The sequence below is a fragment of the Anomaloglossus baeobatrachus genome, chromosome 3 (assembly GCF_048569485.1).
Source record: "Anomaloglossus baeobatrachus isolate aAnoBae1 chromosome 3, aAnoBae1.hap1, whole genome shotgun sequence".
NCBI lineage: Eukaryota > Metazoa > Chordata > Amphibia > Anura > Aromobatidae > Anomaloglossus > Anomaloglossus baeobatrachus.
The window spans coordinates 472,875,861-472,890,480 of record NC_134355.1 but is presented as its reverse complement, the minus strand read 5'-3'; the positions used below and the strand labels follow the sequence as shown (position 1 = coordinate 472,890,480).

Here is a 14,620-nt window from a genome sequence, read left to right as displayed (position 1 = left end):
TGGGAGTGTGAGCCGATCGGGTGGGAGTGTGAGCCGATCGGGTGGGAGTGTGAGCCGATCGGGTGGGAGTGTGAGCCGATCGGGTGGGAGTGTGAGCCGATCGGGTGGGAGTGTGAGCCGATCGGGTGGGAGTGTGAGCCGATCGGGTGGGAGTGTGAGCCGATCGGGTGGGAGTGTGAGCCGATCGGGTGGGAGTGTGAGCCGATCGGGTGGGATTGTGTGGGAGGTGCCCGCTGTATATAATGGATTGTCCTGAAGTATCTGTATCTTTTTTTTTTTTTTTAGCTGCATGGACACTTCATTATTGAACCGCGACTACGGCTTATTTTCGGGGGAGGGCTTATATTTAAGCCTTGCTCCGAAAATGCTGAAAATCCCCGCAATAGCTTATTTTTGGGGGGAGGTCTTATTTTTGGAAAATCGGGGTAGCAGGTGGATTGAAAAATGACAGACAAGTGTGGGTGTCTCGTCAGTAATGAGGGGAGTAGGCCACTGCTAGTCCTTCCAAATTCCAACGACCACCTTTTTAAATGGGTTTTCCGTTTTCAGGAAACTCGTGTTCCATGAGCATTTTGCTGTGAAACAACAAAACAAAAAAACCTGTGCTTTACTCGCCCTCCTTCAGTCTATTGCCAAGTTTGTCACTGCTCAGAGTGTTTGGCTGCAGCGTTATTGAAGTGACAGAGGTTAGCGGCTGACTGTGTATACAGAACAAGGCTGTGAACTCGCTGTGTGCCGCACTAAAGTCACCTCAGCATAACAGACACTGGACCTGGGGAGGGTGACTAAGGTGTGTAAAGTGTGTGTGTGGGTTTTTTTTTTTTTTTTTTTTTAAAATATTATTTCTTTTTCGCTCCTAATTGGGAGACCCAGACAATTGGGGTGTATAGCTATTGCCTCCGGAGGCCACACAAAGTATTACACTTAAAAGTGTAAGGCCCCTCCCCTTCTGGCTATACACCCCCAGTGGGATCACTGGCTCACCAGTTTTGTGCTTTGTGCGAAGGAGGCAACACATCCACGCATAGCTCCACTGTTTAGTCAGCAGCAGCTGCTGACTATGTCGGATGGAAGAAAAGAGGGCCCATACAGGGCTCCCAGCATGCTCCCTTCTCACCCCACTTCATGTCGGAGGTGTTTGTTAAGGTTGAGGTACCCATTGCGGGTACGGAGGCTGGAGCCCACATGCTGCTTCCTTCCCCATCCCTTTTTACAGGGCTCTGGGTGAAGTGGGATTCTATCGGTCTCCAGGCACTGAGACCGTGCTCCATCCACAGCCCCTGGTATCTGCTGGACATGGAGCGGAGTATCTTCAGGGACATGGCCCTGCTACATGGAGGTACTCTGTGTCCCTGTGGGGACCGCGCAGACACACGGCAGCACTGCTGGGTGTGTTAGTGCGCCAGGGACAGCGGCGCTGTCCGCACTAGTGCCATCGCACACCACAGCGTTGCTGGGTGTGTTAGTGTATTGGGTGACTACTGCGCTAACCGCCGCTGCCACTTTTATTTAAGGCGCCGCTGGGATTTGTGGTGCGCCGGGGACTTCCGCGCCGGCCAGCACTGATATGCCGGCCGCGCTTATTAACTCGAGTCCCCGGCTTCTGGGCCTAGTCTCCCTTCGTTACCGCCCACAGGCCTGACAGTCAGGGTAGGGGCGTGACGCTGCATAGCACAGCAGCGCTGAGAGCTGGAGTATGTTTTGCATACTCCACCCCTCTCACTGTGTGCACTGTGTAACCGGATTCCCGCACTTTCTCAGGCACGCCCACGGCTTCCTTCTCTACAAGGACGCCGGCAGCCATTAGTGTCAGTTTCTGCACGATACAGAGACAAGTGTGGAAGACCCTGGCATTCTGATAGTCACACAATCGCTGCAACAGGCGTTAAGCAGCACCTGTGGTGCTAACCCCACTAGTGCAGAAGTGCACTTATAGATATGCTTGTACTATATACATTGCACTGTTTGGTCGCACGTTGTATATACCCTCCTGGATTGTGCGGAGGAGTTATCAGCATATTCTCTGTGTAAAACAAAGGTGCAGAACCACATGTTTTTCTATGCAGCTGGTACAGCATGTACGGCTATACGGCCGGCAGGTTACATAGACCCCCATTATGTCTAACTCAGCCGGAGTCTCTGCTAATGGCCAGAGGATGAGGACGGTGTCTGCAGTATTTACTGACAGATTTTCTGAGACTATGGCTATGATACTAGAAGCCTAGCAGTCCGGACATGTCTCTCACAACATGGGCACTGTTGAATCATTGATCCATGGCCCCCCTCAGTGTGAACAACTAACAGCTCCGGGAATGTCACACGCATCCCAGAGTCACGGCTCTGCACAGACGTCAGTCCCAGACAGCCTAAGCGGGCTCACTATGAGCGGCCCTCGGTTTCATCAGGGTCCTAGCAGAAGGACTCTCTGTGTAATGAGGCGGAAGTAGCGGCTCAGGATTCTGATCCTGAGACCGCTCTCAATCTGGATACACCTAATGGTGACGCCATAGTGAATAATCTTATAGCGTCCATCAATAGAATGTTGGTTATTTCTCACCCAGCTCCTCCAGTGGAGGAGTCAGCTTCACGTATTTTTCTGGACCACTCTGCCTTCAGAGAGGCAGTCCAGGAACACCACACTTATCCAGATATGCGCTTCTCCAAACGGCTTAGGATACACGTTATCCCTGCCCCCTGACGTGGTCAAGGACTGGACCCAGTGTCCCAAGCGGCATCCTCCAATCTCCAGGCTTGTAGCTAGATCCATAGTTGCAGTGGGAGATGGAGCTGCACTTAAAGATGCCACTGACAGACAGATGGATCTCTGGTCTAAATCCATCTATGAGACTGTCGGCGCACCGTTGGCCCCAGCATTCTCACCCTTGGGGCACTCCAAGCTATTTCAGCTTGTCTTACACAGATTGACACGGTTACACGTACATCTGTGCCGCAGGTGGCATCCTTAACCTCTCAAATGTCTGCATTTGTTTCTTACGCGATTCAGGTTGCCCTAGACTCTGCGAACCGTACGGCAGTAGCCTACGCTGCTCCGTGTTTTTAAGCAGAGCCTGGTCTGCTCGTTAAGTGAATGGAAGGCAGATTCTGCTTCCAAAAAAGGTTGCTTAACCAGTTGCCTTTTTCTGCTGACCGACTGTTTGGTGAGCGTTTGGATGTAACCATTAAACAGTCCAGGGGTAAGGATTCATCCTTTCCTCAGCCCGGACACAACAAACCCCAACAGAGCAGGAGGCAGTCGTGGTTTCGGTCTTTTCGAGGCTCGGGCAGGTCCCATTTTTCCTCGTCCAATGTGGACTCAAAAGGATCAGAGGAGCTCAGATTCTTGGCGGGCTCAGTCACGCCCAAAAAAGAGACAGTCTGAAAACCCGCTTCCAAGGCGGCTTCCTCATGACTTGCGGCCTCCTCTCTCCGCATCCTCGGTCGGTAGCAGGCTCACCCGCCTTGGCGATATTTAGCTGCCATAGGTCAATGACCGTTGGGTGTGAGACATTCTGTCTCACGGGTACAGGATAGAGCTCACTTCTCGTCCTCCAACTCGATTCTTCAGAACTTCTCCACCTCCCGGCCGAGCCGCTGCTCTTCTGCAAACAGGGTGCACTCTATAGGCAGAAAGAGTGATGACCCCCGTTCCTCTTCAGGAACAAGGTCACGGTTTTTACCCCAAATTATTTGCGGTGCCTATAAGAACGGCCCGTTCCGTCCCGTTCTGGATCTAAAACTGCTCAGCAAGCTCGTGGACACCAGGCGGTTCCGGATGGAATCCCTCCGCCATGTCATCGCCTCAATGTCCCAAGGAGATTTCCTAGCATCATTAGGCATCAAGGACGCTTATCCACACGTGCCGATTGATCCAGAGCACTAGCGTTTCTACGCTTCGTTATAGCAGACGAACACCTTCTGTTCGTAGCTCTACCTTCCGGCTAGCGACAGTCCCACGGGTCTTCGCCAAGGTCAGGGCAGCAGTAGTCACAGTCCTGCACTCTCAGGGTCACTCTGTGATCCCATATTTAGACGATCTACTTGTCAAGGCACTCTCTTAGGAAACATGCCGACACTGCCCGAACGTTGCGCTGGAGACTCTCTAGAGTTTTGGGTGGATCATCAACTTTTTGAAGTCAGATCCGACCCCGACCCTATCGCTAACATATCTAGGCATGGAGTTTCATACTCTCTCAGCGATAGTGAAGCTTCCGCTAGACAAACAGCATTCACTACGGGCTGCAATCTCTTCTTTAAGAACCAGTCGCACACATTGAGACGCCTCATGCACTTCCTACGTAAGATGGTAGCAATGGAGGCAGTTCTTTTCGCGCAGTTTCATCTGCGTCCACTACAATGTGACATTCTCCGCCAATGGGACGGGGAGTCGACCTCCCTCAACAGAGTCGTCTTTCTTTCTCAGGCGGCCAAGGAATCTCTACGGTGGTGGCTTCTTCCCACCTCATGGTCAAAAAGAAGGTCCTTCCTATCCCCATCCTGGGCGATAGTTACGACAGACGCGAGTCTATCAGGGTGGGGAGCAGTTTTTCTCCACCACAGCGCTCAGGGTACGTGGACTCAGCAAGAGTCCACCCTTCAGATCAATGTTCTTGAACACAGAGCAGTGTATCTTGCCCTACAAACCTTCCAACAGCAGCTGGACAGCCAGCAAATCCGACTTCAGTCGGACAACTCCACAGCGGTGGCATACATCAACCACCAAGGAAGAACGCGCAACCGGCAAGCCTTCCAGGAAGTCCGGCAGGTTCTGATGTGGGTGGAAGACACGGCATCCACCATATCCACAGTTCACATCCCAGGCGTGGAAAACTAGGAAGCTAACTTCCTAAGTCGCCGGGGTGTGGCCGAAAGGGTATGGTCTCTTCACCCGGACGGGTTTCAGGAGATCTGGCGCCGCTGACAGAGGCCGGACGTCGATCTAATGGCGTCACGGCACAACAACAATGTGCCAGCTTCATGGCACGGTTTCACAATCATCGAGCTCTGGCGGCAGACGCCTTAGTTCAGCATTGGTCGCAGTTCCAGCTACCTTATGTGCCACCTCTGGCATTGTTGCCCAGAGTGCTGCGCTAGATCAGGACCGACTGCGGCCGCGCCATCCTCGTCGCTACAGATTGGCCGAGGATGTTGTGGTTCCCGGTTCTGTGGTGCCTCACGGTAGGCTAACCGGGGGCACTACCAGACCAATCAGACTGGCTGTCTCAAGGGCCATTCTTCCATTGGAATTCTACGGCCCTCAACCTGATGGTGTGGCATTGAGTCCTGGAACCTAGTGTCGTCAGGGTTACCTCAGGACGTGGTTGCCACCATGAGACAGGCTAGCATACCAACGTCCGCCAAGATTGACCACAGGACGTGGAAGATATTCTTATCTCGGTGCTCGGCGCAGGGTGTTTCTCCCTGGCCGGTTGCATCGTCTATGTTTCCTTCCTTCCTGCAATCTAGGTTGGAAAAAGGGTTGTCGCTCAGTTCCCTTTAGGGACAAGTCTCAGCGCTATCTGTATTTTTTCAGAAACGACTTCCTCAGGTACGCACGTTCCTACGGGGAGTTTGTCGTCTCAGCACTCCATACAAGCGGCCGTTAGAGCCCTGGGATCTGAACAAGGTTCTAATTGCTCTCCAGATGCCGCCTTTCGAGCCTTTGAAAGAGGTCTCCCTTCCCGCTTTTCTCGGGAAGTGGCCTTCTAGTAACGGTCTCGTCTCTTAGGAGAGTTTCCGAGCTATCAACGCTCTCATACAAATCTCCCTTCCTGGTCCTTCACCAGGACAGGGTAGTTCTGCGTCCGATTCCGGAATTTCTCCCTAAGGTGGTATCCCACTTTCATATCAATCAGGATATCACCTCACCTTCTTTGTGTCCTCGTCCAGTCCATCAATTTCAGAAGGATTTGCATCTGTTGGTTCTGGTGAGAGCACTCAGGTTCTACTTCCCGCATGGCGCTCCTGCGCCACCCGGATGCACTCTTTGTCCTTGTCGCTGGTCGGCGTAAACAGTCGCAAGCTTCTGAATCCACCCTGGCTCGGGGGATCGAGGAACCAATTCTTGAAACCTACAGTTCTACTGGGCTTCTGGTTCTCTCAAGGCTGAAGGCCCATTCTACCAGAGCCGTGGGTGCATCCTGGGCATTACGGCACCAGGCTACGGCTCAGCAGGTGTGTCAGGCACCTACCTGATTGAGTCTGCATACTTTTACCAAGCATTTTCAGGTGCATACCTACGCTTCGGCAGACGCCAGCCTAGGTAGATAAGTCCTTCAGGCGGCGATTGCCCACCTGTAGGAAAGGGCTGTTTGACGGCCCTATCACGAGGTATTCTTTTACCCACCCAGGGACTGCTTTTGGACGTCCCAATTGTCTGGGTCTCCCAATTAGGAGCGAAAAAGAAGAAGGGAATTTTGTTTACTTACCGTAAATTCCTTTTCTTCTAGCTCCAATTGGGAGACCCAGCACCCGCCCTGTTTTCTCGGGGTTTTTCTGTTTTTTCGGGTACACATGTTGTTCATGTGGTATGGTTCAGTTCTCCGATGTTTCCTCGGATTGAATTGGTCTTTAAACCAGTTATTGGCTTTCCTCCTTCTTGCTTTGGCACTAAAACTGGTGAGCCAGTGATCCCACTGGGGGTGTATAGCCAGAAGGGGAGGGGCCTTACACTTTTAAGTGTAATACTTTGTGTGGCCTCCGGAGGCAATAGCTATACACCCCAATTGTCTGGGTCTCCCAATTGGAGCTAGAAGAAAAGGAATTTACGGTAAGTAAACAAAATTCCCTTCATTTCATACACACACACATTTTACATACTTTAGTTACCCTCCTATTTGTATTCCAGAGATTCCATTACAACTCATTTTATTTTCAGTGCTGACATAAGACCTATTTCCCACGCCTTGAGTCTGACGTGCTTTGAATACGCTGTGTCCTACACTACAAAGTGATACGTCATAAAATTTATCTTTTCTGCTTTAGGAAAAACATTTTTTTCATAAGGTGAATGAGAGACTTTCTAAGCCAAATATTTTTATCCTAAATAATCGCTGGGACGCGTCTGCATCTGAACCGGAGTACATGGAGGATGTAAGTTGTCACACTGTAATATACCTCTGTATTATGTACACTACAGTTGAAAAGTTTGGGGTCACCCAGACAATTTTGTCTTTTCCATGAAAAATCATACTTCTATTTACCAAATGAGTTGCATGATGAATAGAAAATATAGTCCAGACATTGACTAGGTTAGAAATAATGATTTTTACTTGTAATAATAAATTTTCTTCAAACTTTGCTTTCATCACAGATTGCTCCTTTGCAGCAATTACAGTTTTGCAGACATTTGGCATTGTAGCTGTTAATCTGATGAGGTAATCTGGAGATATTTCACCCCATGCTTCCAGAAGCCCCTCCCAGAAGTTGGATTGGCTTGATGGGCACTTTTTGTGTATCATATGGTCAAGCTGCCCATACAACAGCTCAATAGGGTTGAGATCTGGTGACAGGGCTGGCCACTCCATTACAGATAGAATACCAGCTGCCTGCTTCTTCCCTAAATAGTTCATGCATAATTTGGAGGTGTGCTTTGAGTCATTGTCCTGTTGTTGGATGAAATTGGCTTCAATCAAGCGCTGTCCACAGGGTATGGCATGGCGTTGCAAAATGGAGTGATAGCCATCCTTATTCAAAATCCCCTTTACCTTGTACAAATCTCCCACTTTACCAGCACCAATGCAACCCCAGACCATCACATTACCTCCACCATGCTTGACCGATGGCGTCAGGCACTCCTCCAGCATCTTTTTAGTTGTTCTGCATCTCACAAATGTTCTTCTGTGTGATCCAAACACCTCAAACTTCAATTCGTCTGTCCATAACACTTTTTCTCTTTCGTTTCATTGGAGGACACAGGACCGTGTGCTGTGTCCCCCAATGAAGACTTAGAGAGATTTTATGGTGAGTACACAAAAATCCTTCTTTTCCAATCTTCCTCTGTCCAATGTCTGTGTTCTATTGCCCATATTAATCTTGACCTTTTATTAGCCGGTCTCAGATATAGCTTTTTCTTTGCCACTCTGCCCTGAAGGCCAGCATCCCGGAGTCGCCTCTTCACTGTAGACGTTGACACTGGCAGTTTGCGGGTACTATTTAATGAAGCTGCCAGTTAAGGACCTGTGAGGTGTCGATTTCTCAAATTAGAGACTTTTATGTACTTGTCTTGTTGCTCAGTTGTGCAGCGGGGCCTCCCACTTCTCTTTTTACTCTGGTTAGAGCCTGTTTGTGCTCTCCTCTGAAGGGAGTGGTACACACCGTTGTAGGAAATCTTCACTTTCTTGGCAATTTCTCACATGGAATATCCTTCATTTCTAAGAACAAGAATAGACTGTCGAATTTCACATGAAAGTTCTCTTTTTCTGGACATTTTGAGAGTTTAATGGAACCAACAAATGTAATGCTCCAAATTCTCAACTAGCTCAAAGGAAGGTCAGTTTTAGGCTAGGTTCGCACACACTGCGTCTTTTTGACGCTGCGTTTTTGTACGTTTTTGGCCGCTAAAAACGCACAAAAACGCACCTGCGTCGAAAAACGCATCAAACGTATGCGTTTTTGCCGCAATTTGGTGCGTTTTGCTGCGTTTTTTATCTCCTGCGTTTTGCTGCGTTTTTCAAATGCATTGCATGGGCGGACGCAGAAAAACGTAGAAAAACGCAGGAAAAAACTGACATGTCCATTTTTTTTTTTTTTTTACTCAAAAACACAGGTAAAGAAAACAGATGTGTGCGGACAGCAAAAATGAAAACTCATAGACTTTGCTGGGGAAGCAAAGTCCTGCAGTTTTGAGGCCAAAAACGCACCCGAAAAACGCACTGTGCGCACATAGCCTTATAGCTTCTCTAATCAGCAAAACTGTTTTCAGCTGTGCTAACATACTTGCACAAGGGTTTTCAAGGGATTTCTAAACATCCATTAGCCTTCTAACACAGCAAACACAATGTACCATTACAACACTGGAGTGGTGGTTGTTTTTGAATGCAATATCTACATAGGTGTATAGAATCTCATTTCCAACAGACATCTGAAGCTAGAATAGTCATTTACCACATTAACAATGTATAGAGTGTATTTCTGTCTGTCATTGGAAAAAAAAATGTGCTTTTCTTTCAAAAATAAGGAAATATCCAAGTGACCCTAAACTTTTGAACTGTAGTGTACGTACCTTATATGAGGAGTCCTGGATGAATAACTATGTACCTCTAATATCCTCATGGTGACACTCGTGTGCTCAGGATTTCTGTACTGACGTTGTATTGTGTCCATACGAGCAGGTGCGGAAACAACACACGGAGCGCTGCCACTCATTCTTGGTGGATGAATTGAAAGTGGTCGATCATTCAGAGGCACAAAATCGCATATTTTTTGTTTCTGCGAAAGAAGTTCTGAATGCCAGGATGCACAAGGCACAGGGGATGCCGGAGGCTGGTAGGTGGAGCTCAACCTCCATGCGGGACAGTATGCGATGTCTTCTACATATCTTACAATCCAGTCTTTTCAATCACTTAGTAATTTTAACCAATATTTTACTGCAAAGTTTTTTTCCTATGCTAGATGAATTCTGATTCTTACTGCTTTTTTGTACTGAAAGGTTGGGGAAGAGCAAATCAATTCACAGGACCCTTGTTGAGCAGCCATGTCAGTAGTCTGTGGCCAGGAGCCCTGCGCACTAACTCTTATCTACCAAAATCATTGGCACTTTTTCTGAATACTGATGTGATGTAATGTGTGCGTCATACCGCAACAATGATGTCAGGCTAGTCAGATGAGAAAGTAACAAAAAACCAGTTCCAGCTCACCTTTCCTCTGCATAGAATTCCATTTGGGTCGGTGCACGGTATCCGTGGTTGGCATCCACAGCTGACATAATCATTAGAAGGAAAAACAGGGAGGGAAACACATCCAGCACCGTTGTCTTTAAAAATTAAGTATTTGCCTATGATTAACCCCTTCAACCTCCGGGCATTTTGTATTTTTCCGCTTTGTTTTTTTCCTCTTTCTTCCGAGAGCCGTAACTTTATTTTTCTGTCAATCTTGCCATATGAGGGCTTGTTTTTTGCGGGACAAGTTGTACTTTTAAATGAAACCATACGTTTTACCATATAGTGTACTAGAAAACTGCAAAAAAATTCCAAATGCGGAAAAATTGCAAAAAAAATTGTGATCGCACAATAGTTTTTGGGATATTTTATTCAGCGTGTTCACTATATGGTAAAACTGATATGTCATTTTGATGCCTGAGGTCAGTGTGAGTTTGTAGACACCAAACATGAATAGGTTTACTTGTATTTAAGGGGTTAAAAAAAAATGCACAAGCTTGTCCAAAAAAAGTGGCGCACATTTTGCGCCATTTTCCAAAACCCATAGCGTTCTCATTTTTCGGGATCTGAGGCTTAGTGACGGCTTATTTTTTTGCGTCTCGAGCTGACGTTTTTAACGGTACCATTTTTGCGCTGATGCTACGTTTTGATCGCCTGTTATTACATTTTGCACAAAATTTGCGACAACCAAAAAACGTAATTTTGGCATTTGGAATTTTTTTTGCCGCTATGCCATTTACTGATCAGACTAATTGATTTTATATTTTGATAGATTGGGCATTTCTAAAAGCGGCGATACCAAATGTGTTTATTTTTTTTAACCCTTTAATTTTGAAAACTTTTAGTTTTTTTTTTTATTTTTATTTTTTTCCGATCGCTCTGCCCTATCTGCAGATCACAGCTACAGAGCTCAGAACTGCAGATTTGGTGCTTTTACTTTCAATGCCGGCTGTATTCTGGCATTGAGAGGAAGTGACTCATGTTAGCTACAGGCATCATCACATGACCCTGTGCTACCATGGCAACCACCGGAAGTCACGTGATCATGTCACGTGACTTCCGATGGGGGTGGGGTAAGTCATTGTAATGGCGGCGCGCATATACATCTCTCGGCCAGATTTTGGCAGTGAGATGTAAGGGGTTAATAGTCGCGGGTGGAAGCGATTCCACCTGCGACCAGCAGGCATACATGTCAGCTGTTGAAAACAGCTGATATGTGCGCGGATCGCCGCCGCCTGCCCGGGGCGGGGGGCGGGGATTAACCTCACACGATCCATGACGTACCTAGTACGTCATGGGTCGTTAAGGGGTTAAGGAGTTTTTTCTCTGAAACGCGTAAGGCGTGAAAAGGCATATGGAGACATTTTGTTGATCCATTAACATTTTTTTAATGTGACCCAATAAACTTCAAGATTTTTAAAGACAACGGTGCTGGATTTGTATCCCTCCCTGTTTTTTCCTTCTAATGATTTAATCAGAAGAGACACTAGGTAGGAGGCAGTTTTCAAAGCTCCCTACTGTCATCCATGGACTACTGTTTGGCCATTGTCTTTCGATTTGCACATCTCAACTGAATGGCAATCATCCCTGTGAAAGGTTCAAGCAAGCTCCTCCTTGTTACCATTTACCTATGTCTGATATAGTCTAGACATTTCTTTTGTAATTTATGCCACATGTTGCATAAAATATGATGAATTTGTCCTTGCTAAGCCGTGTCCCCTCCCTGCAAAGCTATGCCCACCTTTCACATAATTGGAGGAGCTGGCCAGAACTGGAGTCCTAAAAGTAGGATTTTTGTGTACTCACCGTAAAATCTCTTTCTCTTAGTCTTCATTGGGGGACACAGGACCATGGGTTATGCTGCTGTCACTAGGAGGCTGACACTAAGTAAACAGAAAAAGTTAGCTCCTCCCCAGCAGTATAACCCCTGAGCCGGAGGCGGGCTCAATCAGTTTAGTGCACAAGCAGTAGGAGGAGAACCAAACAATCCTGGATAGAACAAGGTAAAAAACTATGACGAACAGTCGTGTGACCAGTGACCTGGGAATATGGGCACTGGGGAAACAGGCATGTCATAAATAACAAAAAGCACAAGCAGGGTGGGTGCTGTGTCCCCCAATGAAGACTAAGAGAAAGAGATTTTACGGTGAGTACACAAAAATCCTACTTTCTCTGTCGTTTCATTGGGGGACACAGGACCATGGGACGTCCAAAAGCAGTCCCTGGGTGGGAAAAAACCATCACCGGAGATAGGAAGGAAGTCGCTTCCCCTTGCCGGGCTGACCCGGACCTACAAGCGCCTACGTTGTTACAGGTGTGGCACTGCCACCCGCAAACCTTACGCCAAGACTGGCCTCTGCCGAAGCTTGAGTGAGAACCTGTTAGAAACTAGTAACGGTACGCCGACTAGATCGGGTGGCGGACCAGAGGACCTGGTTGACCGACGTCTGGAGCCCAATCGTTCAAGGGTGCCCCTTGCTCGGTAGACCGCGGCGGAAGTCCGACCTTCATGCGATAGTCTTCACATATGGAGGACGGGATCCATGTGATATTCAGGCCCTTGGCGCCGGCCTATGCTTCCTGGGAAAGGGTGGAAGGATGGACTGACAGTCGGTGTAACCGACAAAAAAATGGTGTCCTGCAGACACGAAAGACTGAGGGCTCGTACCAGCCCTAGAACGAACTATGCCTCTTTCAGGCTGCGAGGGGAGCCTAGAACCGACAAAAACGAAACCTAAAGTCCTCTTCTGGAAGGAAAGCCGAGGTGTCTCGGACAGAAACGAAGGGTTCTGGCTGGAGCCCCCCCCTTATCCTGCTGGCGGAGCGGAAAAAGGGGGAGAAAAGACTACGAGAGGGCTGTCCGCCCTGATGCCGTCTGTAACAACCAGATGTCCACGAGGAGCCCACCTATCAAAACAGGTGGGAGCAGGGAAAAAAGGGGTACCTTGAGCAAACTCATCACTGGATTATGGTCCCACCTTTCTAGTGAACGATGAAAAAACGCCGAGCCAGACGGACGTTTCTCTGCGCGAAGGCCCTGATTGATGGAAAGTGAAAAGTCTCTGAAGATGCGGTCCTCACACCACAGGGGGAGCTCTTTCCAAGTGGAAATAAATCTTCGAGGGAACTGGATTCCAGGCCCTCCTCAATGTCTGTCACCATCTTGTTCACAGACCTGACCGAGCCAGCATCCGGGATCCACTGGTGAGGCCATGGAACCTGGGACTTCTGAGTCCTGGTAGAATCTGGCGGTCTGGAAGGAGCCACGGGGCATCTGCGAGGAGATGAGTAAGTTATGCGAACTATGCTCGCCTGGGCCACTCCCGAGCTATCGCCTGCCTAGGTCCCTCTTGAGAACCCTCGAGATCATGGAAAGCCGCGGGAAGATGCACGAGAGCCTGAACAGGCTACACGACCGGTCTAGGGCGTCGCCCTCTAGTCCAGAGCAGGTAGCGTACTCGACGCACCATTGACTTGAGAGTTGGATCGGAAGGCCAAAAAGTCACGACTGGAGGTCTTCCTTCGCCAGAGATCTGGCTGTTGATATCCCTGTTGGAGCCCTTTACCTACGCGAGACCTATCCTACCGCGGAAATCGGCCGTCCAAACGTCCACGCTCGGGAGGTGCTGCCGAGATTAGCGAATGAAAGAGCCCGTCCCAGAGCAAGAACCTCTTGGCCTCTTCCCTTGCCATGACGCTCCCTGCGTCTTCCTGGTGGATGATGCACATCACTGCTGTGGCATGGTCCGACTGGAACCTGACTGGACAATACGACCCAGAGAAGAAATTGTAACCGGGCTAACCGAATGGCTCTGAGTCCGGAATGTTGAAGGGGAGATGACACTCTAGGGGTGTCCCTCGGGACCGTGCCGAGGAATGGTGGGGTAGCCTACCCTAGTACGGGAGGCTGGTGACGGTTGATAATAAGCTCCAGAGGAGGAAAGGGAAGCTTCCCAGGGATGGTTGCGAAGATTGGTCCTCTAGGAGGAGATTGGCCGGTCACCCTCGAAGACGGAACCTTCCTGACCCCGTTCTTCAGTGTGTTCCGTTGGAGAGTCCGGGATGAAATCTGGTATGTGCACCATCGCTAACACCGCCACAGACTGTCGAGGACTCGCAAAGCAAAAAACCGAAGGGAAAAAACGGGAGCGGGAGGCAAAGAGCCGCAGGACCCTGTGCCAGGAGGGAAACTGCTCCTGCGTGAGTAGTAGCAACCCTTGAACGGCTCGAATACCGTGCCTGAGGAGTGATGGACCGGGCCGAGTCTGGGAGGACTCCTTCCTGTAGCTCAGCTACCCTAGTAGCGAAAAAGTGATGATGATGATGGTCTAAACCTCAAGGCGAGGATCCTTGAAGGGAGACTCTGGGTCTCCCGGTCGTTCCTGGGCAGAGAGAGCCTGAGGATGCGTAGGGATCGTGATCCCTGCAAGCACTGTTAGAAAGCTGGGACGGTCTGCAGCCACGCAAGGCGGAGACGGCTGTTGTAGGGATAAAAGCTCCCTGACGAACCTAGCGTGAGGGAACGAGTCCTGGTGCATCAGGGCCGATGCCGGGAAAGGGATGTACCCTTCCCTTACGTAGCCAGTCTACCCTGACGTAGCCTAGGGGATAAACTGAACTCGCCTATCTCCGAAAGGGCGATCCCGAGAGCCGGAAAGGAAGTCAGCGACTTCCTAGATGTCGAATCTGCGTTCCTGATCCCGAGTCAGAGCTCTCGACGGGTAGGTACACTGATGTTAGAGGCT

At 49.1% G+C, this 14,620-nt stretch overlaps 1 protein-coding gene across 4 annotated transcripts in view; it reads left to right on the top strand.

Moving 5' to 3' along the window:
• The window catches only part of MFN1 (mitofusin 1), a 60,027-nt gene that overhangs the window by 21,894 nt on the left and 23,513 nt on the right, over positions 1–14,620 (top strand). For all 4 annotated transcript variants that reach the window (XM_075340601.1, XM_075340602.1, XM_075340603.1 and 1 more), the window contains exons 7-8: positions 6,982–7,089; positions 9,330–9,483. In XM_075340601.1, the coding sequence (XP_075196716.1) occupies positions 6,982–7,089; positions 9,330–9,483 (262 nt within the window). The remainder of the gene's footprint in view (positions 1–6,981; positions 7,090–9,329; positions 9,484–14,620) is intronic.